This window comes from Macaca mulatta, chromosome 7 (genome assembly GCF_049350105.2).
Source record: "Macaca mulatta isolate MMU2019108-1 chromosome 7, T2T-MMU8v2.0, whole genome shotgun sequence".
Lineage (NCBI taxonomy): Eukaryota > Metazoa > Chordata > Mammalia > Primates > Cercopithecidae > Macaca > Macaca mulatta.
Window position 1 is genome coordinate 173,688,606 of NC_133412.1, and position 24,568 is coordinate 173,713,173.

General features: G+C 44.6%; 1 protein-coding gene across 3 annotated transcripts in view; it reads right to left on the reverse strand.

Annotated features, from left to right (window-relative positions):
* WARS1 (tryptophanyl-tRNA synthetase 1) overlaps positions 1-24,568 on the reverse strand; it is a 44,370-nt gene that overhangs the window by 13,484 nt on the left and 6,318 nt on the right. For 2 of the 3 annotated variants that reach the window (XM_001105786.5, XM_001105926.5), the window contains exons 2-6: positions 22,172-22,345; positions 14,584-14,797; positions 13,443-13,551; positions 6,539-6,658; positions 5,785-5,967 (exon numbers count right to left, since the gene is read on the reverse strand). In XM_001105786.5, the coding sequence (XP_001105786.3) occupies positions 5,785-5,967; positions 6,539-6,658; positions 13,443-13,551; positions 14,584-14,797; positions 22,172-22,282 (737 nt within the window). In that variant the 5' untranslated portion in view covers positions 22,283-22,345. The remainder of the gene's footprint in view (positions 1-5,784; positions 5,968-6,538; positions 6,659-13,442; positions 13,552-14,583; positions 14,798-22,171; positions 22,346-24,568) is intronic. The other variant, XM_001105363.5, reaches the window with a different exon arrangement.

The following is a 24,568-nucleotide window of genomic DNA, read 5'->3' on the forward strand; positions in this document are numbered from 1 at the left end:
AGTCTCGCTCTGTCGCCCAGGCTGGAGTGCAGTGGCCGGATCTCAGCTCACTGCAAGCTCCGCCTCCTGGGTTTACGCCATTCTCCTGCCTCAGCCTCCCGAGTAGCTGGGACTACAGGCGCTCGCCATCTCGCCCGGCTAGTTTTTTGTATTTTTTAGTAGAGACGGGGTTTCACCGTGTTAGCCAGGATGGTCTCGATCTCCTGACTTCGTGATCCGCCCGTCTCGGCCTCCCAAAGTGCTGGGATTACAGGCTTGAGCCACCGCGCCCGGCCAGAAGACTGGTCATTACTTGCTGCAAGCTGCTGCCACTGTGCTGGCTGCAGGGTGAATGCGGGCACTGCACCGTGAGCATGCGTGATCCTCCCCTCAAGGGACGGCTGTCCCATGGCACAGCTGGGATGGACCCACCACGCAACAGCAGCCATGCCAGTGCCGGCACATGGAGGCTTCTCACTGGCTTCAGTGAACACACATAACTGTACACCACATGTGGATGAATGACCAGTTACTCCAGGGAGGGGACCTGCCTTTCAGTCTCAGAGAGGGTTTAAAGTGTGAAGAGATTTTAGATTACAACATTTACTGAGCGCTCCCCAGGTGCCAGGCGTGGCTTGAAGCACTTTGTATGCAGTGCAGGCACTATCATCTCCTGACCATGGTCTTCTCTAACCCTGCTCTTTGTCCCTATTATCACCGTAGAACTCATTATCACCTCATTGATCACCTGTTAGCTGATTCTCCCCATTAGAAGAGAGGCTCTACACAGCTGCTGAGATAATGGTTTTGCTCCCTGCTGTACCCACAGCATGAGTCTGGCATACAGTAGATGTCCAATAAATATTTGTAGAACAAATGAGCAGAGTGGAGAAAGCAGGCAGAGAGGAGCTCCTCCCATGCCCAGGCCACACAGTGGACGGCCGTCAAGCAGAGCACTTGCAACCTCTGCTATGCCGTCCTCCACTAGCACCCAGCTCCCTTCCTCACAGGAAAATGGAAGCTCAGAGATTTAAGGACTTGCCCAAGGGAACAAGACCAGGCAGGGGCAGAGCTGCGTCTGGAACACAAGTTTTCAGACTCCCAGCTCAGTGCCTGTGCATCCCTCAGGGCCCTGGGCAGGAAGGCCTTTCTGGGGCCACATGCAATGTGCAGGGGGAACTGCACTGGCTTCCTCCCTCATGGAGGCCTTCCCACCTCCCCCCGACTTGAAGAGGGCGATGGCTGGCTTTGTTGAATTTCCAGCTCCCAAACGCCAGGAAGGAGCTTTATTAAGCCAAAGATACAGATTTTGAGTTAAATTCAAGAAAGAAAAGTAAAATGCTCAAGTGTTTACAAGAAACTCTTAAAGTAAAATGTTTGAATAGAGGATTTACCCTTTAAAATGTCTCTCCTCACTTTAGGTTCAACATAAAATGCCTTTCAAGAAAAGATATCATAGACCCTTTTGGTTGACGTACTGTCTGGGCTTCATCTTTACTCCATGTTTGTAAAGAAAAAGGAAGTTCCTGGCCAGGTGCAGTGGCTCATGCCTGTAATCCCAGCACTTTGGGTGGTCAAGGCAGGCGGATCACTTGAGGTTAGGAGTTCGAGACCAGCCTGGCCAAAATGGTGAAACTCTGTTTCTACTAAAAATACAAAAATTAGCTGGGTGTGGTGGCGGGCGCCTGTAATCCCAGCTACTCAGGAGGCTGAGGCACAAGAATTGCTTGAACCCAGAAGGCAGAGATTGCAGTAAGCCGAGATCGCGCCACTGTACTCCAGTTTGGGCGACAGAGCAAGACTCCATCTCAAAAAAGGAAAACAAAACAAAACAAACAAAAAAAAGGGAAGTTCTTACTTAGTGAAGGTGGAGGCTGATCAGGAGCTGCAACCGCAGTTGCCAAAGAGACAGCATGGGGAACAGTGGCCTCACTCCATATTCAGAGAGTGCTGACAGTGGGGTTGCTCAGGTGGTGGTCTTTTCACGTGGACTGTTCCAAAGTTCATCTACCCCATCGCGCATCTACTGGCTGAATCAGCTTCATGGACTATTACGGGCAATTGCTCCTGTCTTGCCACCAGCATTTATATCCATCGAGGAAGGGGCTCAGCTTTGCTTCTGCTGTGTCTGTGGGGCCCAGGAGGGGATGGGCCACAGACAGCAAATTCAGGAACCGTGTGTCTTACTCAGCTAGCGGGGAGAGGGCCACGCTGTACCAGATGTGGCAGAGGTAAGGCCCAGTGTGATGGAGGACCAGAGAGGCGCATCTAAATTTGGCTGTGGGGAGGGAAAGCTCCTAGGAAAAGGTGATGCTTGATCATGCCTTTGGAAGAAAGTGTTAAGAATTGGCTGAGGCCGGGCGCGGTGGCGCAAGCCTGTAATCCCAGCACTTTGGGAGGCCGAGACGGGCGGATCACGAGGTCAGGAGATCGAGACCATCCTGGCTAACACGGTGAAACCCCGTCTCTACTAAAAAATACAAAAAACTAGCTGGGCGAGGTGGCGGGCGCCTGTAGTCCCAGCTACACGGGAGGCTGAGGCAGGAGAATGGGGTAAACCTGAGAGGTGGAGCTTGCAGTGAGCTGAGATGCGGCCACTGCACTCCAGCCCGGCCGACAGAGCCAGACTCCGTCTCAAAAAAAAAAAAAAAAAAAAAAAGAATTGGCTGGACACGGTGGCTCACGCCTGTAATCCTAGCACTTTGGGAGGCCGAGGCGGACAGATCACGAGGTCAGGAAATCGAGACCATCCTGGCTAACATGGTGAAACCCCGTCTCTACTAAAAAAAAATACAAAAAATTAGCTGGGTGTGGTGGCGCGCGCCTGTAGTCCCAGCTACTCGGGAGGCTGAGGCAGGAGAATGGCGTGAACCCAGGAGGCGGAGCTTGCAGTGAGCCGAGATCCCGCCACTGCACTCCAGCCTGGGCGACGGAGTGAGACTCCATCTCAAAAAAAAAGAAAAAAAAAAAAAAAAAAAAGGAAGTGTAAGAATTAGCTAAGCTGGGGTGGCAGGGTCAGGAGAGTGGGTGGGAATTCTGGGCAGCACAGAGCATGTACAAAGGAGAGGGATGTGGAACTGCAAGCTGTTCCACTGAGCTGGAGGTAGCAGTGACGCTGGAGAGGAACACAGGGCCAATCACAAAAGGGCTCGTGTGCTAAGCGAAAGGTGAGAATTCTCACTGTCATCTAAGGAGGAGAACCGGGAAAGACCCGCAAGTGGAAGATGAGATTAGCTCCGAGTTTTAGGGAGACCAGTGGCTGGTGGGGGCAGCGGTGGTGTGGGAAGAGGATAGCAGCTACTGGGCAATGCCAGCAGCATTGCCTGATTGGAAAGGGAGAAGCAGAACTCATGGTTGTCTCTGCCGAGGTTCAATCAGTTGAATCATTGTATGGAATGGGGTGAGAATAAGGAAATAAAGTGACATGAAAATTATACTAATACGGCTGGGCACAGTGGCTCACACCTGTAATCCCAGCACTTTGGGAGGCCGAGGCTGGGGGATCACTTGAGGTCAGGAATTCGAGACCAGCCTGGCCAGCATGGCAAAACCCGTGAGTGAGCCTCTGTCTCAAAAACAAAACACAAAAAACAAAAAAGAAAAAAAAAAAGAAAATTATACTAATGACAACATCTATGTTCTTGTTTGATCCTATTTCATGGACATGGCTGCTATGACACGCAGCCACTAAACCCAGGTGCCAGGATCTGGATCTCTATTTCCCTTCCTTCAAGGATGCCACAGGGCCTCCATGCTCACATGGTTGAACAAAGAGAAGTAATTTTAAAAGATCCAATAGGTGCCGGGCACGGTGGTTCACGCCTGAAATCCCAGCACTTTGGGAGGCCAAGGTGGGTGGATCACAAGGTCAGGAGATCAAGACCATCTTGGCTAACACAGTGAAACCCCGTCTCTGCTAAAAATACAAAAAACTAGCCGGGCGTGGTGGCGGGCACCTGTAGTCCCAGCTACTTGGGAGGCTGAGGCAGGAGAGTGGTGTGGACCTGAGAGGCGGAGCTGGCAGTGAGCTGAGATCATGCCACTGCACTCCAGCCTGGGTGACAGAGTGAGACTCCATCTCAAACAAACAAACAAACAAACAAAAAATTCTAACAGGTAAAATTAGAAAGCTAACAGTTTTACTGGCTGATAGAGGGGCAAGATTTCCTATCAGGGCATACATTGCTCTCAATAGATATAAAACCACCACCCAGTTTTGTTTTCTTGTTGTTGTTGTTGTTTTTTTTGAGATGGAGTCTCACTGTCGCCCAGGCTGGAATGCAGTGGCATGATCTCGGCACACTGCAACCTCCGTCTCCCAGGTTCAAGCAATTCTTCTGCCTCAGCCTCCCAAGTAGCTGTGACTATAGGAGCGTGCCACCACAACTGGCTAATTTTTGCATTTTTAGTAGAGACAGGGTTTCACCGTGTTAGTCAGGATGGTCTCGATCTCCTGACCTTGTGATCCACCCACCTCAGCCTCCCAAAGTGCTGGGATTACAGGCGTGAGCCACCGCGCCTGGCTGCCACTACTCAATTTTAAGGTATTATAAAAGGGAACGTCCTGGGGATGTGGCTCTAAGCAAGTCCGCCTGTGCTCACTGCTCACCTGCCCCTCTAGTATCCCTCTTATCCTGCCTCGGCCTGCTCTCTGATGGTGAGCTAACAGGGGAGGGCCTGCTCAGAGCCCAACCTGGGCTGCAGGAGCACAGCAATGAACCCACTCCTCCTGGGGAATCACCTTAGGGGAGGAGTAACACATCTTAGGGGAGTGGAGTACCTTGCCTTAGGGGAGTACCATGCCCTAGGGGAGTACCACGCCTTAGGGGAATACCATGACTTAGGAGAGTATCTTGCCTTAGGGGAGTACCACAACTTAGGTGCTCAAGAAATATTTGTTGAACTAGATAGCATCCTTCTTGTAATGGTTGACCAAAGTCTTATCTTTCTAACACATTTCTTGGTATTCATTTGGGATGAAACTTGAAGGATTTTCAGAATGAAATATTTTGGTTTATTAAATGGCTGATTAAAAGAACTAGACTGAGGGAACTGTATAACCACTGAGTCTTTTCTCTGTGAGGAAAAGGTGCGTTGAAAAGGAGGAAGACATAACTCTGGAAGACTGACTATCCTTGGTGAGAAATGGCAAGGCAGGACTTCCTGGCACAACTGAGGATGAAAATCTGAGATGCCATCATGCTGTGGCTGAGCCCATATTTTAAATTTTTGTAAATGTAATTATGGAGGGAATAATTGAGTCTTTAAGATACTGATATCACTTAATCCTTTCTATTTATATACACAGCTTTTCACTTTCAAAATTATTGGCAAATAAAACCAATAAACCAGCTCATAGCTTTTTTTTTCTTTTTTTTTCCTTTTCGAGACGGGGTCTCGCTCTGTCACCCAGGCTGGTGTGCAATGGTGCGATCTCGGCTCACTGTAACCTCCACCTCCTGGGTTCAAGCGATTCTCCTGCTTCAGCCTCCTGAGTAGCTGGGGTGACAGGTGCGTGCCACCACACTTGACTAATTTTTATATTTTTAATAGAGATGGGGTTTCACCATGTTGGTCAGGCTAGTCTCGAACTCCTGACCTCGTGATCCGCCCACCTTGGCGTCCCAAAGTGCTGGGATTACAGGCATGAGCCACCATGCCTGGCCACTCATAGCATTTAATAAAGGAAGAAAAACATTTACCAGGTCTTAAGACCATTTCAGGTGTTTTGAATTTAGCTGTGGTCATGAAAACTTGACATCCACCTCTACATATTGAAAAGGCAGCCAGACGTTTTCTCCTTACCCCATGTAGTCCAGGTCAGAGAATATGAAAGTCTTGTTGATGTCAAAGCCACAGGCAATGATGTCCTTGGCATTCTCCACAGCATAGCCATAGGCCTGGTCCAGGGTCAGGTCCTTCCACAGATACTTCTCGTCATCCGTCATCTGGATGACCAAGGGCACGTTAAACACATCCTGGAGCCACCTAAAGAAACACAGGGGAAGAAAGCTAACGTCTCATCTCCCCTGTGGAGGAATGCCATCTGAAAACATAGTTCCTACTTACAATGTATGTTAAAACTTCCTTGCCTACAAAATCACAATTTGAATCATGATATGAATTTGACTATGGATAATGATAAGGTCTACTACCACTTATTGACCAAGATGGCCCTGTATGCTCTGTGTTAGCTGCTCCACACACTTTGTTTTGAAGCCTTACAACAGTTTTATGAGGTAGGTATCTTCACTCTCATCTTGCAGATGTGGAAACTCAGGCTCAGAGAAGTAGCCGGCCCATGGCCATGCGGACAGGGAGCAGGATGAGAAGAGGAGCAGGCCTGGCTGACTCCAAAGCTTCACTCTCCCCATCATTCCATGGTCCTCTAAAGTGAGCCCAGGAACAAAGTGAATGGAAGCCAAAAAAGTGCCAACTCTTCGTATCTTGGTTGCTCAGCAAATGAACTAGCATGATCTTGTCAGTTCTAAACATGGTTTATAAGCAACATTCTCAATTCACTAAGAGAGTAAGAAAAGCCATAAGATCCAATACTTACTTTGTGAAAATAAACGGAATGAGATGACCCACATGCATGGCTTCAGAAGAGGGGCCCCGGCCCGTGTACAGATAAAACGGCTTCTTATTTTCATAGGCATCGAGAACCTGATTCATGTCTCTAAAGGAAAAAGGAGAAGAGGAATAGTGTGATTTTCTGAGAAAAATATCAAGGCACTAGTGTACTTTTGGAAATGAAAAATATAGACAGAGACAAAACAACATGAATAACTAGAGTTTGCTACCTTTAGTGCTTATGATACAAAAAGGACAGGAAACTTCTACTGAAATGGTTTCTCCTGTGAGTGTTTTAAAAGATAACATGTATAGGTTTGCAGCCGGGCACGGTGGCTCATGCCTGTAATCCCAGCACTTTGGGAGGCCGAGGCAGGCGGATCACGAGGTCAGCAGATCGAGACCATCCTGACTAACACGGTGAAACCCTGACTCTACTAAAAATACACAGAATTAGCCGGGCATGGTGGCGGGCTCTTGTAGTCCCAGCTACTCGGGAGGCTGAGGCAGGAGAATGGCGTGAACCCGGGAGGCAGAGCTTGCAGTTAGCCAAGATTGCGCTACTGCACTCCAGCTTGGGTGACAGAGCGAGACTCCGTCTGAGGGAAAAAAAAAAAAGTGTAGGTTTGGAATAATGTGTGTGTTGAAAAGATGGATCCAGTTGTGTAGTTACTGGGACTCTTGGAATCCCTCCAAACATCAGTGCCGACACAGTGTGACCTTGGTACACTTCCCTGGGGACACTAGGCCAACACCATATGATCTTTGCTCAGAATCACCCAGCCCCGAGGACTCTCAGACCAAGACCAGGCAAACTGCATGGGACCAGACAGTCCTGGCTTAGTAGGGAAAGTAAGAATTTTCCTCTGGGAGTTCAGAGGTCACGTCCCCAGTTGGAGATCTATCTGGGCCCCTCAGCCAGCTTGGGACTAGGTATCCTCATCTGCAAGTCACTCTAGAGTCATCCCCCTCCCCACCAGGCTGCTTCCAATCACAGCTGCCTGTGCCCCACCTCCAGAAATTGATTGAATGGATCTGAGGCGCTCTCTGGGACTGTTTGTTTGTTTATTTATTTATTTATTTATTTTTGAGACAGAGTCTCACTCCGTCATCCAGGCTGGAGTGCATTGGCGCGATCTCTGCTCACTGTAACTTCCGCCTCCTAGGTTCAAGTGATTCTCCTGCCTCAGCCTCACGAGTAACTGGGATTACAGGCACCCGACACTACGCCCAGCTAATTTTTTGTATTTTTAGTAGAGACAGGGTTTCACCATGTTGGCCAGGCTGGTCTCGAACTCCTGACATCGTGATTCACCCACCTCGGCCTCCCAAAGTGCTGGGATTACAGGTGTGAGCCACTGCACCCAGCCGGGAATGTGTATTTTTAAAAAGCTCCATGAGGGGTTCCAATGTTCAGCAGGGTGGGAAACCAACACTCCAGGATGAATGTCCTTTGTTTCTGGGTAAAGTGTCCCCAAATACAAGATGAATAACTACCTTTTCCAGAGGTCTGGGTAGGAGAATCTAGAGAACGGTATTCTGAAAGTGACTTTTTTTTTTTTTGAGACGGAGTCTCGCTGTGTCCCCCGGGCTGGAGTGCAGTGGCCGGATCTCAGCTCACTGCAAGCTCCGCCTCCGGGGTTTACGCCATTCTCCTGCCTCAGCCTCCCGAGTAGCTGGGACTACAGGCGCCCGCCATCTCGCCTGGCTAGTTTTTTTTTGTATTTTTTAGTAGAGATGGGGTTTCACCGTGTTAGCCAGGATGGTCTCGATCTCCTGACCTCGTGATCCACCCGTCTCGGCCTCCCAAAGTGCTGGGATTACAGGCTTGAGCCACCGTGCCCGGCCAAGTGACTTCTCCTTATATTCCCCAAGCCAAGGGTCACCATTGCTTATCTCTGGACAGATACAATTGTGGGTGTTCTGGTTTTTGGGCTTAGTTTTCATTTTTTTCCCATGAAATGCTCACATACTGCTTTTGAAATAAGGAAAGAAAATAACCCATAATTTTGGAAGGAAAGAATCTTTCTTTGGTTCTCACAACTAACCAAATTAAACTTTTATGGGCTTACAGAAGAGAAAAAAAATGCAACTGTCCCATGAGCTGCTTTTTTTGTGTTTATGGGGAGCATCTGAGAACTCACTGTGTGCTCGGTCCTGGGGTGAGGTGCTCCTGACAAGCGTGCAGAAATTTACTGGGCTCCAATTTTGAGCTCCTGTTTTATGAGGATGGGTTCCAGGAGAGGCTCATTCAGCTACTGAGGGAACCCAGTCACCTGCCCACCACTTGAAGCTTGACTGTGCATGGTAGATCTCATTTAATCTCTAATTTTATAGATGACAAAATTAGACAGAGGGGCAGTCTGAAATTTGAGAATGGGCAAATGCCTCAGGTCCTATGCTTTCCTAAGCCAAGTGGCTACAGGATTACTATACTGTAGTCAATAAATAAGTCACAAAGGCAGTGAGAAGAACCATGCAATGCTAAGATAAAAAACGTTGACTACAAACCAATAAAATTAGTAAACTTTGAACTAAAGTGACTGGGTGTGTGTGTGTTGGGGGGGTAGAATAAAATACTCAAATTACCAAAATCAGGAATATAAGAAGGGGCATTACTACTGATCTTATAGGAATAAAAAGGATTACTGTATAAGGGAATACTATGAATAACTGTATGCCGACATATTAGATAATCTTGATGAAATAGACAGATTCCTAGAAACAAACTACTGAAATGAACCCAAGAAGAAATAGAAAATATGAACAGATCTGGAACAAACAAAAAGACTGAATTAGTAATGAAAAAACTTTCTACAAAGAAAAGCCCAAAACCCCATTTTCACTGGTAAATTCTATCAAATGTTCAAAAAAGAATTAACACCAATTCTTCCCAAGCTTTTCCAAAAAAATTGAATAAGAAATACTTCCCAACTCATTCTATGAGGCCAGTATTACCCTGATACCAAACCAAAGACATTAAAAGAAAACTATAGACCAATATCCCTTATGAACACAGATGTAAAAATCCTCAGCAACTCACAAACCAAATCCAGCAACATATAAAAGGGATTATACACCATGATTGAAAATCAATTGATTTTTAACACCATGATTAAGTGGAATTTGTTCCAGGAATGCAAGGTTGATTCAACACACAAAAACCTGTCAATGTGATATACCATACTAATAGAACAGAGGCCAAAACCCACACGATCATCTCAATAAACACAGAAAATGCAATTGATAAAATCTAATATCTTTTCATAATAAAAACACTAACATGTTGAAGGGTATATAGAAAGCCCACAGCTAACATTATACTAAATGGTGTATATTCAGTCTTTACTGAAAGCTTTTCTCCTAAGATCAGGAATAAGACAAGGATGCTCACTTTCTACACTACTACTCAACATCCTATTGAACGTTCTAGGTTGTTGGCCGGTTAGTTTAGTTGGTTGAAAGTTCTAGTCAGAGAAATTAGGAAAGAAAAAAATCCAAATTGGAAAGGAGGAAGTAAAACTGTCTCTAATCATAGGAGATATAATCCTATACGTAGAAAATCCTATAGAATCAGCAAAAAGAGAAAAAGCATTATAGCTAATAAACTCAGCAAAATTTCAGGATATAAGATTAATACACAAACATCAATTGTATTTCTTTCTTTTTTCTTTTTTTTTTTTTTGAGACAGAGTTTTGCTCTTGTTGCCCAGGCTGGAGTGCAATGGCACGATCCCCGGTCACTGCAGCCTCTGCCTGCTGGGTTCAAGTGATTCTCCTGCCTCAGTCTCTTGAGTAGCTGGGATTACAGGCGCTTGCCACCAAGCCTGCCTAATTTTGTATTTTTAGTAGAGACGGGGTTTCACCATGTTGGTCAGGCTGGTCTCGAACTCCTGACCTCAAGTGATCCACCTGCCTTGGCCTCCCAAAGTGTTGGGAGGCGTAAGCCATCGTTCCCGGCCATCAGTTGTATTTCTATATAGTAACAACAAACAATCTGAAAATGAGATTAAGAAAATGCCATTTACAATAGCATTAAAAAGATAAAAATTCTTATGAATAAATCTAACCAAAGAAGTACAAAACCTATACACTGAAAATTACAAAACATCAATGAAAGAAATGAAAGAAGTGAAAAGACATCCCATGTTCATGGATTAGATGAATTCATATTTTAAGATGGCAATGCTCTACAAATGAGTCTACAGATTCAGTGCAATCCCTATCAAAATCCCAGCTGCTGCTTTTGCAGAAATGGAAAAGCTGAAATTCATATGGAAATGTAAGGGGCCCAAAACACCTAAACAATCTTGAAAAAGAACCATGTTTGAGTACTCACATTTTCTAACTTCAAAACTCACTACAGAGCTACAGTAATCAAGATTATGTAGTACTAGCATAAGGATAGACATATAAATTAGTGGAATAGAATTGAGAGTCTAGAATGAAATCCTTAAATATATGGCCAATTGATTTTTGGCAAAAATGCCAAAAGATTCAGTAAGGAAAGAATAGTCTTTTCTTTTCTTTCTTACTTCTTTTTTTTTTGAGACAGAGTTGCGCTCTGTAGCCCAGGCTGGAGTGCAGTGGCGAGGTCTGGGCTCACTGCAAGCTCCACCTCCCGGGTTCATGCCATTCTCTGGCCTCAGCCTCCCGAGTAGCTGGGACTACAGGCGCCCACCACCACGCCTGGTTAATGTTTTGCATTTTCAGTAGAGATGGGGTTTCACCGTGTTAGCCAGGATGGTCTTGATCTCCTGACCTCGTGATCCGTCCATCTCAGCCTCCCAAAGTGCTGGGATTACAGGCGTGAGCCACTGCACCTGGCCAAGAATAGTCTTTTGAAAAAAGAGTGCTGGGACAATTGGATACCCACAAGCAAAAGAATGAAGTTGGAGCTGTACCTCACAAATAACAAAAATTAACTCAAAAAGGATCAGAAACTGAAATGAAAGAGCTAAAACCACAAAATTCTAGAAGAAACTATAGCTGTAAATCTTCACAACCTTTGATTGGTCAGTGGTTTCTCAGATATGACACCAAAAACACAATCAATCAAAGATAAAATAAATTGGACTTCATCAAAATGAAAAACTTTTATACTTCAAAGGACTTATCAGTAGAGTGAAGAGACAACCTATATAATGGGAGCAAGTAATATATGAATAAGAAACTAGTATCCAGAATATATAAAGAACTATTATAGCTAACAATAAAAAGACAACCCAATTAAAAAGTAGGCAAAGGATCTGAATAGACACTTCTCTAAAGATATAAAAATTGTTAATAAGCACATGAAAAGATTCCCAACATCCTTGTCATTAGGGAAATACAAACCAAAACCACAATGAGATACTATTTCACACCCATTAGGATGGCTATAAAACACAACAACATGGAAAATAACAAGAGTGGGTGAGGATGTGGAAAAATGGGAAGCTTCCTATGTTGCTGGTGGGAAAGTAAAATGATACAGGTGCTGTAGAAAAGTCTGTCAGTTCCTCAAAGAGTTAAACATGGAATTACTATATAAGTCATTAAATCTATTTTGAGGTATATGCCCAAGAGAATTGAAAACATATATCCACCCAAAAACTTGTATTCAAATGGTCAGAGCAGCATTGCTGATAACCAAAAAGTGAAAATAACTCAAATGTCTATCAACTAATGAATGAATAAACAAAATATGAGGTATATCCATTCAATGGGATATTATTTGGCAATAAAAAGGAATCCAGTATGGATACATGCTACAACATGGAGGAACCTTGAAAATGTTATGCCAAGTAAAAGAAGCCAGACACAAAAGGCCACATGTTATATGATCCCATTTATATGAAATGCCTAAATCTAGATATAGAGAAAGCAGACTAATAGTTGCCAGTGGGGAGGGAGAAGTGGGGAATGATTGTTAACCCATTTATACCTAGTGTTCCATAATTGGAATGCTAAACTTGTGGGAGTTATTTATATCTTACGGCTCAAGGTGATTGCCAAGGTCTGATTTTTCACAAAAAATTTTTGCAACTTCTGGCATAAATGGGTTAATGGGTAGAAGTTTCCTTTTGGGTTGATGAAATGTTTTGGAATTAGATAGTCATGATGGTCTCACAACCTTGTGAATATACTAAAACCCACTTAGTTGTATACTTTAATCTGCCCAGAAACTGGGTTGAGCAAGGCCTGGAGCTCTTTGCAGGTAGAATTTGAAGTGTTTGGGCAGACTGCTGGGCTCTGTCCTGGGGGTGTTCTCCTGTAACCGTGACGCACCAGTAGAACAGAACAATCCTACCTCAGATCATAAATTCCATGGACACAGCTTCAAAAATGGGGCTGCCTCAACCCAGATTAACTGTAGGTTGGGAGAGGCAGAAACTCTTTTGGAACCTGCCCATATCTTGATGTTATCTGCATGGAATTTATGGCCTAAGGTACAGATAATCTGTTCCATGCATTCTCTGTTGGTTTGTCTCTTGGTATTATTTATGAGCAAGTTGATACAATAGGAGGAAGAGGGTTTGGAATTTTAGGAAGCCTACTGTTGTCGTGTGGGAAATGCTGAACTTGGACATATTATTCTCTTTTGTTTTCATGACATTTTATAATTTATTCACAGCAAGTAATCTGGGAAGAATTTCATCTGCTATTAATATGATTCTCACCTTGTGAGGTGGGCAATCTACAAATGAAAAAACTAAGAGCCTGAGGGTGAATGGACAAGCATGATCCCACAGTGGGATACTGACAGGACAGAAGATGGATGTCAGTCTTCCGACAGCTGGCCATCACTTTTCCCACAGCACCAGGTGGCTTATGAAGGGAGTGTCTTGTGACTTTTTGAACTAAAAGAAGAGGACAGGCGAGAAGGCCTGTGCTGAAGAGCCACTGACCTGTGTGAGAAGAAGATGCCTCTACGCAGGAAGCGGTGTGGTCTCTGGCCGGTGGCTCTCTCTATTCGGTTTATTAGCTCTTTGTCAATTTTACTGCTTCCAAACCGAACTGGAAAAAAGGAAGAGATGACTTTCTTAGGTGGCAGGAGGTTTAGTGATTAGATATTACTGAAATGAGGGTGAAAAGTGAGTGATCCATGCACAATCTTAATGAACACAAACCTCTTTAGGCCTTCTGCTAAAGGTCCTTACCCCCAACATAAAGTAAAAGGTCTTTGTATTAAAACAACATCTGAGATCAACACAACCAACAAAACAGGAAATAAATTACAACACAAAATGCTGTTTTGCCTGAGACTGGATTCTGATGGGAAACATACCCACAATGCAGTCCAGCTAGCAACTTTTGAACAAAATATAAACATACACATATAAAAATATGTATATATATATTTATTAAGGTAAAATTTATATTCATTGGCAACCATGATTGCTCACACTCTTTATTTGTTGAACTGAATTAATGTCTGTCTTCAAGTGAATTTTCCTTCATTGATAGATTGATAGTCTATACTCAAATCATGGAAAATGGGTTTGACTTAGATGAAAACATTTTAGTTCTGTTTCTTCTCTGACAATTAGTAATGATCTCAGAGTAAAGACTTCAATGGAATGGCAACAGTCTTTCTGAGCAGGAAGGCCCTCAAGGAAGGGCCTGATGGTGGGAACTGGCCCGCTGTGAGAAGTCACCGCTCTTAAGCTGACTTCCAGCCTTCTAGGTCCATAGTCAGTATCACTGGGAAACCTAAGTAATCTATGATTGACTTATAGCTACTAAATGTTATAAACGGCCATTTCAATAGACCTTTCCCAAGTTCTGAAGCGCTCAAAAAAGGGGAAAAGCTTCTACTAAGCTGTCTACTATAGATCATTATTTTGAAATATATTTTGTTATTTTATTTTAAAATAATCCTTTGGGAATATAATGCACAATCAAAAGGTTTTAGGATCCATTTTTACTTGGCATTGAAGCTTCACTGAATTTATGATTAATTCAAAATTTAAAAACATCAATGCAATCAACTCAATGGGACCACTTCTAAAAGTTGAAGCTTTTCTGGAAAGAAAGCAGAGGACGTACCAATGAGCTTATCATAGTCTATGCCTTTTGCACTGCTCGTCTGTACTGTCCATGGGTCCACAAAATCCTCTTCAGCTTCTGCGGCATCTGGGCCATGATTACTGGCAGGTGCTGGGTTCCCTGGAGGACAGTCAGCCTTGTAATCCTCCCCCATGGCAGCTTTGTAGCTCATTTTTAACGACAGCAACATCTTTACTGCAGAATCAATTTCATCCTGAGAAAGGAAACAAAAGTGATGGCTAAAAACATTACTAATCGCTGATATTTGCTGAATGCCTATTCTATGGCAGGCACTATGTTGAATGCTTTCACACACGTTACATTAGTTAGTGTCACAACCCTACGAGGCGGGCACTGTTGTCACTGTCCTTTTCCAGCTCAAGAATCTAAGACTCAGAGAGGTAAAGGAGTTTACCCATAGAATCACAGCAAGTCATTGGCTCAAAAACACTTCATTTTCATCTGTTATTCTAGTGCTACCACGAACACTTTGGGACAGTAGCAGTGACACAACATACACTGTCATTTATGACAAAGTTCATATACTAGAGATTTCTCAAACACCACTGATGCCAGAGAATGTGTGTGACAAGCTCCTTTAACTGAGTATCCTGGAGTTCTGTGTTGGAACTAGTTTTTACATTCCACACAGGTTGAGACGAGTATTTATGGAAACTTAACCAATGATGCCACTAAGGATAGTAAGAGCAACTAAAACAGATAAAAGCAAGGACAAAAAATGTAGGCTCTCAGGTTATAAATTAAGGAGGGATTCATTGGGAAATAGTTATATCACCACATTTTAGAGTCTTATCAAACTATCTTGAAAAAAAAAAAAAACAAAAAAAACAAACAACAACCAAAAAACCAAAAAACCAAAGGTAAAATGCACCCTTGGGTAGTCTGGAAGTCTATTAAAGACTCTTTTGCAGGAGTTCATAGTGGCCATCCCTAGAAGCCTGGAGTTTAGAAAAGCAGGCCTAATTAAGCCTATTAGTCACTCTATGCCCTAAAGCTCTATTCCGGTAATTGGCCTTGCTAGATTAGATCACAAACAAAGAATATACACAGTCCAATTTGCTTACCAAGGGAAATACAAACATTTCCACTTATAGTTTATACAGAACATTCTTTCTTTTAAATCTCCTTAAATTCCTTTTACCATATACAGAATGTTCTATAAACATCAACCTCCATTCAGAGATAACAGTTCCATCAGATACAGCACCTGGGCCACAGAGGACTGCGATTCTGGAGAGATCTGTGTTTCAAACTAAAAAATTATCTGAGACTCATCATTTAAATGAGCCAGATTTGTGGAATCAGTAACCCAATGGATACAATTCATAGATGAGACGTTTGCCCAGGTTAGACAGGTAAGTATGTTCCACCCATCTCATTTCTGTAGTACCTAGGCTCAGTACTTGCAAAAAGTAAGTTTAGTACCTATAATCTATCCAATTATTTATGGGAAGGCTTACCTTGCTTTGAAGTACACTGCGGTCAGTATCCCTTAATAACTAGCTTTGTTGACATTTCATACTCTATCTGGTCTAATTCTGCTTGTAACTAGGAGGCTGTGCGAAAGTCAAACATTTAACCAACGTCCCTGCTCAAGGACCATCTGCATTTTGGAATAGCACTGAAATAAGACAAGCAGGCTCACCTTATCTATTTTCTTATAATCAGTCTTAATCAGTGTCTGAACCAGGACACTGAAACAGGATTCAAAGCTGATGTTAGCTGGGTGCAATGGCTCATGCCTGTAATCCCAGCACTTTGGGAGGCCAAGGCGGGCGGATCGTCTGAGCTCGTAAGTTCGAGACCAGCCTGGGCAACACAGCAAAACCCTGTCTCTACCAAAAATAGAAAAAATTAGCCAGGTATGGTGGCACACACCTGTGTTCCTAGCTAATCGGGAGGCTGAAGTGAGAGGATTGCTTGAGCTTGGGAGGCAGAGGTTGCAGTGAGCCGAGACTGTGCCACTACACTCCAACCTGGGTGATGAAGTGAGACTCCTACCCCCAAAAAACCCCAGAATATCAGTTTTTTTTTTTTTTTTTTTTAAGACAGGGTCTCACTTCAGTCTCCTAAGTAGCTGGAACTACAGGTGTGTGCCACCATGCCACCATGTCTGGCTAATTTTTAAATTTTTTGTAGAGACAGGGTCTCACTATGTTGTCTAGGCTGGTCCCAAACTCTTGGCCTCAAGCGATCCTCCTGCCTTGGTCTCCTAAGTGCTGGGATTATAGGCATGAGCCACAGGGCCTGGCCAAAAGTTGATGTTCAGAAAAAAAAAAAAAGCCAGACACAAAACTGTATACTACCTGATTACATACAGTTCAAACACAGGTAGAGCTACCCCTGGTGGGAGGAGTCATGGCAGAGGCTGAGGGGCGTGAGGGTGGCTTCTAGGTGCTCTATGCTTGCTCTTGATTTGGGTGATGATTACACAGGTGTGGTCATTTTGTGAAAATTCAGTGAGGTGCCTGCTTATGAGTAGCATATTTTTCTGTATGAATGGTATATTTTGATTTTAGAAGTTACTTAAACAAAAAGGAGAAGAAAAAGGCTCTGCTTTCTTTCTTAATACCTAAGACCTAGCATTGCTTCTTCAGTCCTGTTCAAACTACTTCCCCTCACAGCCCTCAGATTCTGACTTATTCCTCCCTAGGAAACTCACCGCTTTAATGAGTTGCTGCTACTGAAGGACGTGGCTCTTATTCTTTAGATACACGGGAGCAGAAAAGACCATTGAGGACCATGGCCTAGATAAACAGCAGGCCAAGGAAGAGCTGGTGGTGCCCTCTCAGAGAACTGGCACTCCCAGTGTGGTTCAAACTATTTTGCTAAAAGTTAATTTTTAAAATTTCCAAAACATCAAGTGCTTCTACTACCAAGACATTTCAGGGTCAGATACAAATGTACTTCTGAATTTTTCATCACTTAACTCTGGTCTCATTGTGTAACCTCTGATGTCTTTAATGTGTGCCAGCCAACTGCATTAGTCAAATGATACACTTGGAAGAGTTATTATAAAATGTATCAAGTTGACTGAAATAATGAACATAACTGCAGTCACTAAGAATTACAAACCAAAAACATTTACTAAGTGTCATTCAAATTTGATATTAATGGACAAAAATATCACTGTCAACTTCCCAAAATGATAGGCTTACATAACCCCACTGGGTCTTTTATTTATTTTATCCCTTTGTTTTAAAATAACTTGGTTTAATCTTTTGAGCCCTACCTGGTGAGTAAATCTGTTTCTGTGAAAAAGTAACTTCTTTTTTTTTTTGACATTACTTTCTGTCAGTACTGTTTATTTCCTTTAAAATATGAGCTGGGTGCAGTGGCTTGTATTTATAATCCCAGCAACTTGGTAGGCTAAGGTGGGAGCCCAGGAGTTCGAGGGTGCACTGAGCTAGGATTGCACCACTGCACTCCAACATGGAAAGAGCAAGACCCTGTCTCAAAATACACACACACACACACACACACACACACACACACACACACACACACACAAATAATGGTTTAAATCAGGGTCCCAAATAGTCAAAGTAAACTATTGGGGAATGTGAGATGGTTGACACCATCTGGTGACAAGCAAGGTGTTTGAAAAGGTAACAGGTAACAGGAGTTGAAAGTGATGGAAGTTGGGCTGGGCGTGGTGGCTCCCACCTGTCATCCCAGTACTTTGGGAGGCTGAGGCGGGCAGATCACCTGAGGTCAGGAGTTCAAGATTAGCCTGGCCAATACAGCAAGACCCTGTCTCTACTAAAAATACAAAATTTAGCCAGGTGTGGTGGCGGGTGCCTATAGTCCCAGCTACTCAGGAGGCTGGGGCAGGAGAATCCCTTGAACTCAAGAGGCGGAGGTTGCAGTGAGCTGAGACCGCGCCAGTGCACAGCCTGGGCGACAGAGTGAGACTCTGCTTCAAAAAAAAAAAAAAAAAAAGAGAAGTGATGGAAGTCATAGAGAAGCTGGGGGACCTAGGAGTGGAGTCACCCCGGAAGGAAATGAAATGCTTATGTTCTAGTTAAAGATACATATTGATGATGACACTTCTGAAATCTACTACAACAAAAGCCGAGACTTTTTTTTTTTAAAGCATAATCCCGCAAGGACAAAGGAAACAAGAAGAGGGCGACAGCAACAAGGTTTCAAAGAAGCTGAAAAGCTGATGAATGACCAGTGCCTAAAAGCATGAGAGAAAAACAAATGCTAAGACACCGTGGAAATACCGGAACGTGACCGAGTGTACACTGCTATGGAATCACCCAAAGGTTCAGACCTTAGTGACCTTGGGCGCTTACAGGAGTTGGGGGGAAAGCGGGTTATGAAAACAGGAGTGCTGGTTGAAGTCTCTTCAAGAAGAAGTTATTGAGACCCCCTTGGGAGTGTCACAGTTTCCCCTCCATTCCAAGGTTTCACGTCGAGAGAGGACAGAGTTACAGGTCCCTAGACTGGGGACAATCTGCATAGCTGGGGCACTGGCAGCACACAGAGAATAAGGAGCTTCGGGGAAGGATCCCACAGCCCAGCCCTTCTCTCCCACTCAGCTGTAGAATGCTGGCAGTGGGACTCACCCCCTCTGAACAGTGGACTGGGGGAGCTTTCTCTAGGGAATCTCACTTAACTAAAGAAAAGATCCAGGCTGGGTGCGGTGGCTCACGCCTGTAATCCCAGCACTTTGGGAGGCCAAGATGGGTGGATCACGAGGTCAGGAGATCGAGACCATCCTGGCTAACATGGTGAAACCCTGTCTCTACTAAAAATACAAAAAAATTAGCCGGGCGTGGTGGCGGGTGCCTGTAGTCCTAGCTACTCGGGAGGCTGAGGCAGGAGAATGGCATGAACCTGGGAGGCGGAGCTTGCAGTGAGCTGAGATGGCACCACTGCACTCCAGCCTGTGGGCAACAGAGCGAGACTCTGTCTCAAAAAAAAAAAAAAAAAGACAAAAGAAAAGATCATCTAAAGACCTTGACACGAAAGATATTCCCCAACAAAAGGGGAGCAGCCTGATCACTCTCCAGGAAGTGGAACCCATGTTGATAAGCTCCTCCCCAACGAAAAGTACATCCAGCAGTTTTTACTGCACCCCCCAAAACACAAGCAAACAGCCAAGAAACACCAAACATTTGAGAATTGCCTCTAATATGAAAGGCAGGTAGGAAACAAATTAAGATGGAAGAAACTGAGATTATAAAGGATGTAGAGGACTTATGGAAAACTACCATTAAGATCTCAGACAGAGGCCGGGTGCGGTGGCTCAAGCCTGTAATCCCAGCACTTTGGGAGGCAGAGACGGGCGGATCACGAGGTCAGGAGATCGAGACCATCCCGGCCTACACGGTGAAACCCCGTCTCTACTAAAAAATACAAAAAACTAGCCGGGCGAGGTGGCAGGCGCCTGTAGTCCCAGCTACTCGGGAGGCTGAGGCAGGAGAATGGCGTAAACCCAGGAGGCGGAGCTTGCAGTGAGCTGAGATCCGGTCACTGCACTCCAGCCTGGGCGACAGAGCGAGACTCCATCTCAAAAAAAAAAAAAAAAAAAAAAAAAAAAGAAAAAGATCTCAGACAGAAAAGGGTGGCACTGTACTGTAAGTCAGGGCAGAGTGCTATGAGGAAACTTCAGGGAGCACACATGCTCCTGGAGGTTAAAAATGACAGCAGAAATGGAAAATAGGAGGGTTAGAAAATCAGAGAAACAGTCTCTGAATTAAAAAAAAAAACTCTGTGAAGAGAGAAAACAGAAGAGATCAAAGAAATCATGATTTCTGAGAATTAATGGTCATGAGTTTCTAGTCTAAAAGGCAGGCTGAGTGTGGGGGTTCACGCCTGTAATCCTAGCACTTTGGGAGGCTGAGGCAGGCAGATCACAAGATCAGGAGTTTGAGACCAGCCTGGCCAACACAGCGAAACCCCATCTTTAGTAAAATACAAAAATTAGCCGGGCCTGGTGGCACACAACTGTAATCCCAGCTACTTGGGAGACTGAGGCAGGAGAACTGCTTGAACCCAGGAGGCAGAGGTCACAGTGAGCCGAGATTGTGCCACCACACTCCAGCCTGGGTGACAGAGCGAGACTCCATCTTGCGGGGCGGGGTCGGGGGGTGGGGCAGGGAAGAAAGGCATACTGAGCCCACATGCCATGAAATTCCAGAACATTGGAACAAAGAAGATCCTGCCAACTTCCAAAAAGAAAAAACAAAGGAATGGCAACTGACTTCTCTGCAGCAAGCCCAGAAGCTAGGTGCCAGTAGAGCAGTGGCTCCAGCATTTCCAGGGAAATCACTTCCATGCTAGAACCCTACACCCAGCCTGGCTATCAATCACATTTTAGGTAAAATACATACACTTTCAGATGGGCAAGATCCCCCCAGAAATATTTCCTTTGCAGTATTTTTTCAGAAACAATTGGAAGATTTGCTCTGCCCGAAGAGTAAAGCAAAGAGGAATAAGACGAAGGAGCAGGAAACGGGGCACCCAATCAACAGGGGTGAAAGAAACCCCTGGGTCGACAGTGAAGAAAGACGCCAAGATGGGCAGTGTAGGACGCAAGAGTCACCAGTCCAGCGGGAAGCAGGCAGAAGGTTTTGGGAGAGATCTCCTCAAAAAGATGAACCTGATAGACTAGTTGATGTGTGTTGAAAGGAGATTCATTGGACAGGGAAAGGGCTTGGAGATACATTATCATTAGTATCACTGACATAAAAGTCAAGCAAACAGAAATTAAGACAAATATTAACTCCAGAGAAAACAAAAGCTGGGCGAGAAAGTTAGAGTACTCATTCTATCCTTGATGGTTCAGCTGTCCACGTCTATTTCCATGGTCATAATAATGTCAGTGTACAGATACTGACCTAACTACAACTGCAATACAGACGGGGAGACTGCCTGGATGGCAAGTGGTTGTGGAAGTACGAATTCTTCATTTCCACCTGAAAGTTCCCAACTTGAAAATCAACAAGGAACAATATAATAAGCAGAATATTTACAGATATGGGGCGTACATAACCAAAAGGTCGGCTAAAAGAATTGAGCAGGAAATAGGGAGAGGTGGGTTGGAGGGCCACTGTACTTCACAAAGGCTTTGAGAACCCCTGACTCTTTACACCACAGGCATCCCAATGTTGATAAAGGGAAAAATACATTTAAAACGATAACCAAGGCTGGCATGGTGGCTCATGCTGGTAATCCCAGCACTTTGGGAGGCCAAGGTGGACAGATCACCTGAAGTCAGGGGTTTGAGACCAGCCTGACCAACATGATGAAACCCCATCTCTACTGAAAATACAAAATTAGCTGGTTGTGGTGGCGCATGCCTGTAATTCCAGCTACTTGGGAGGCTGAGGCAGAAGAATCGCTTTAACCCGGGAGACAGAGGTTGCAGTGAGCTTAGATTGCGCCATTGCACTCCAGCCTGGGAAACAAGAGTGAAACTCCCTCTCAAAAAAAAAAAAAAAATTATAACCAAAACACCTCAGTCATTGAGGAAACCATCTATTCTAGAGTAACACAACCCTACAGACTTGGGAGGCTCAGCTGCCTTCGTGGAGAATCCAGCAAAATCATGTACCTTTGACGCATTTCCCGCTTTGAGGGACCTCACGAGCTCCCCTTGTGTGGCGATGCTGTTGAACAGCTCCAGCGGGGAGGCACAGGGCTCGCTGTTGGGCATGTTTGCCATCTCTCAGGAAGTATGTTCACGGCCGGCCTGAGGTCAGAGGCTTCGTTCAGCAGACAGTCAAGACTGGTGGCGGGGCGGGGTGGGGGGCACGGGGAAGGAGAGAGGAGAAAAACGAGAGAATAACAAAACATCGTAGCTGTTTTTCCTTTCCTGTATTGAGTCCTTTTTTCCGAAAAGGTTGTGAGGTGAGTTACAATAAAGGACATGGATAATATAATAAAAAGAGAAGCAGAAATTCGGGGCCATGAAGAAGAGGAAAACCATCAAATGCCAATGCTGAAGACTAAAGGAGTGGCTAGGATTTACTGACTTAAGGTCTGCAAAAGAGGGGCCTCCTAGTCAAGATCAAGTTTGCACCTGGTGATGCCCCCTGTGCCCCACCCAGTGCCCAGAGCACTGGAGGACTCTTGTTTGCTCAGGGTCTAAATACCAATGTGTTTGTTTTTTTTTTTTTTGAGACAGAGTCTTGCTCTGTTGCCCAGGCTGCAGTGGGCAACTCGGCTCACTGCAAGCTCTGCCTCCCAGGTTCATGCCATTCTCTCACCTCAGCCTCCTAAGTAGCTGGGACTACAGGTGCCCGCCACCACGCCCGGCTAATTTTTTGTATTTTTAGTAGAGAACGGGGTTTCACCGTGTTAGCCAGGATGGTCTCGATCTCTTGACCTCGTGATCCGCCCATCTCGGCCTCCCAAAGTGCTGGGATTACAGGCGTGAGCCACCACGCCCGGCCAATACCAATGTGTTTTAATAAACCTAAGTTCACTAGTGCCAAAAACTTCTGGCAAATTACTATTTGATGTTTTCTTTTTTTTTTTTTGAGATGGAGTCTTGCTCTGCCACCTAGGCTGGAGCGCAGTGGTGCGATCTTGGCTCACTGCAACCTCTACCTCTGGGGTTCAAGCGATTCTTCTGCCTCAGCCTCCCAAGGCTGCCTGCCACCATGCCCAGCGAATTTTTGTATTTTTAGTAGAGGGAGGGTTTCACCATGTTGGCCAGGCTGGTCTTGAACTCCTGACCTCAGGTGATCCTCCCACTTCAGTCTCTGGAAATGTTGGGATTACAGGTGTGAGCCAAGGCACCCATCCTCTATTTGCTGTTTATCTTAATTGCCTTGGGAATGAATTATCGGGCTTTTGGACCCATAACTAATATATCGCTGAGCAAATGTCTTCCACTGCTGGCCAGCTGCTTTCAAAGTGAGCTCTGGGGTGGAGGACAGGCCCTTACCTGTCCTAGGTTCCACATGGCGTAAGGACTGTCTCCAGTCTGTCCATTCCGCATGCTGCCTTATTTAACTACGAACCTTTGGAGAAGGTGTGTCTGTACCTCCTATTAGTTATGATTCACTATTACCCTTGCAGAAGGTGAGGACAGGGCAGACAGAGACTGTACTGCCATCAAACCCTTCTTGGCTCAATCATTTCCTCTAAGTGTCAAGTTTTCTCACCTATAAAATGGCACCGCCAGGAACTTCTTCCTCTACCCCAGGCTCTTATGAGAACGAAATGAGGAAAAAAAGGCATGGTAGCACTTTGTAAACTGTAAAGCAAGATGTAACTACGTTACGAGTACTGTTATTAAATTTCTTGTGTTTCTTAGGGTTTCAAAGACTGGCTGAACTCCAGCTTCATTTTAGCTTGCTGTAAAACCTTGGAGGAGAAGGAAAATGACAAGGCTAGTGCCTGAGCTGCTAACTTTGAACACCTCTGTACCTGTTATTGTTCTAAGCACCTTATATGTATCAATTCACTTAAGCCTTGTGGCAGTCCTATGAAATAGATTTCTTATCTCCATTTCAAAGATGAGGCACAGAGGGGTTAAAAAAAACTTGCCCACGGCTGGGCATGGTGGCTCATACCTGCAATCCTGGCACTTTGGGAAATATAGTGAGACTCTACAAAAAAATGAGAAAAAAAAAATTAGCTGGGCACGGTGGTGGGCCTGTAATCCCAGCTACTTGGGAGGCTGTAGTGGGAGGATCACTTGAGCCCGGGAGTTTAAGACTTCAGTGAGCTATGTTTGCGTCACTTTACTCCAGCCTGGGTGACAGAGTAAGACCCTGTCTCTAAAAAATAAAAATAAAATAAAATAAAAGCTTGCCCACGTTAACATCACAAGGAAATGGCAGAGGTGTGCTATAAACTCTAGTAGTTTGACTCTAGAGCCTACACTTTCAACCATTATCCTACAAATGACTTATCTCTATGAATCAAACATATACATTTGTGGTGTCATTTATTTTACTCTATCCTATCCATTTGTTAAATATTTGCTGTAAAATTATGT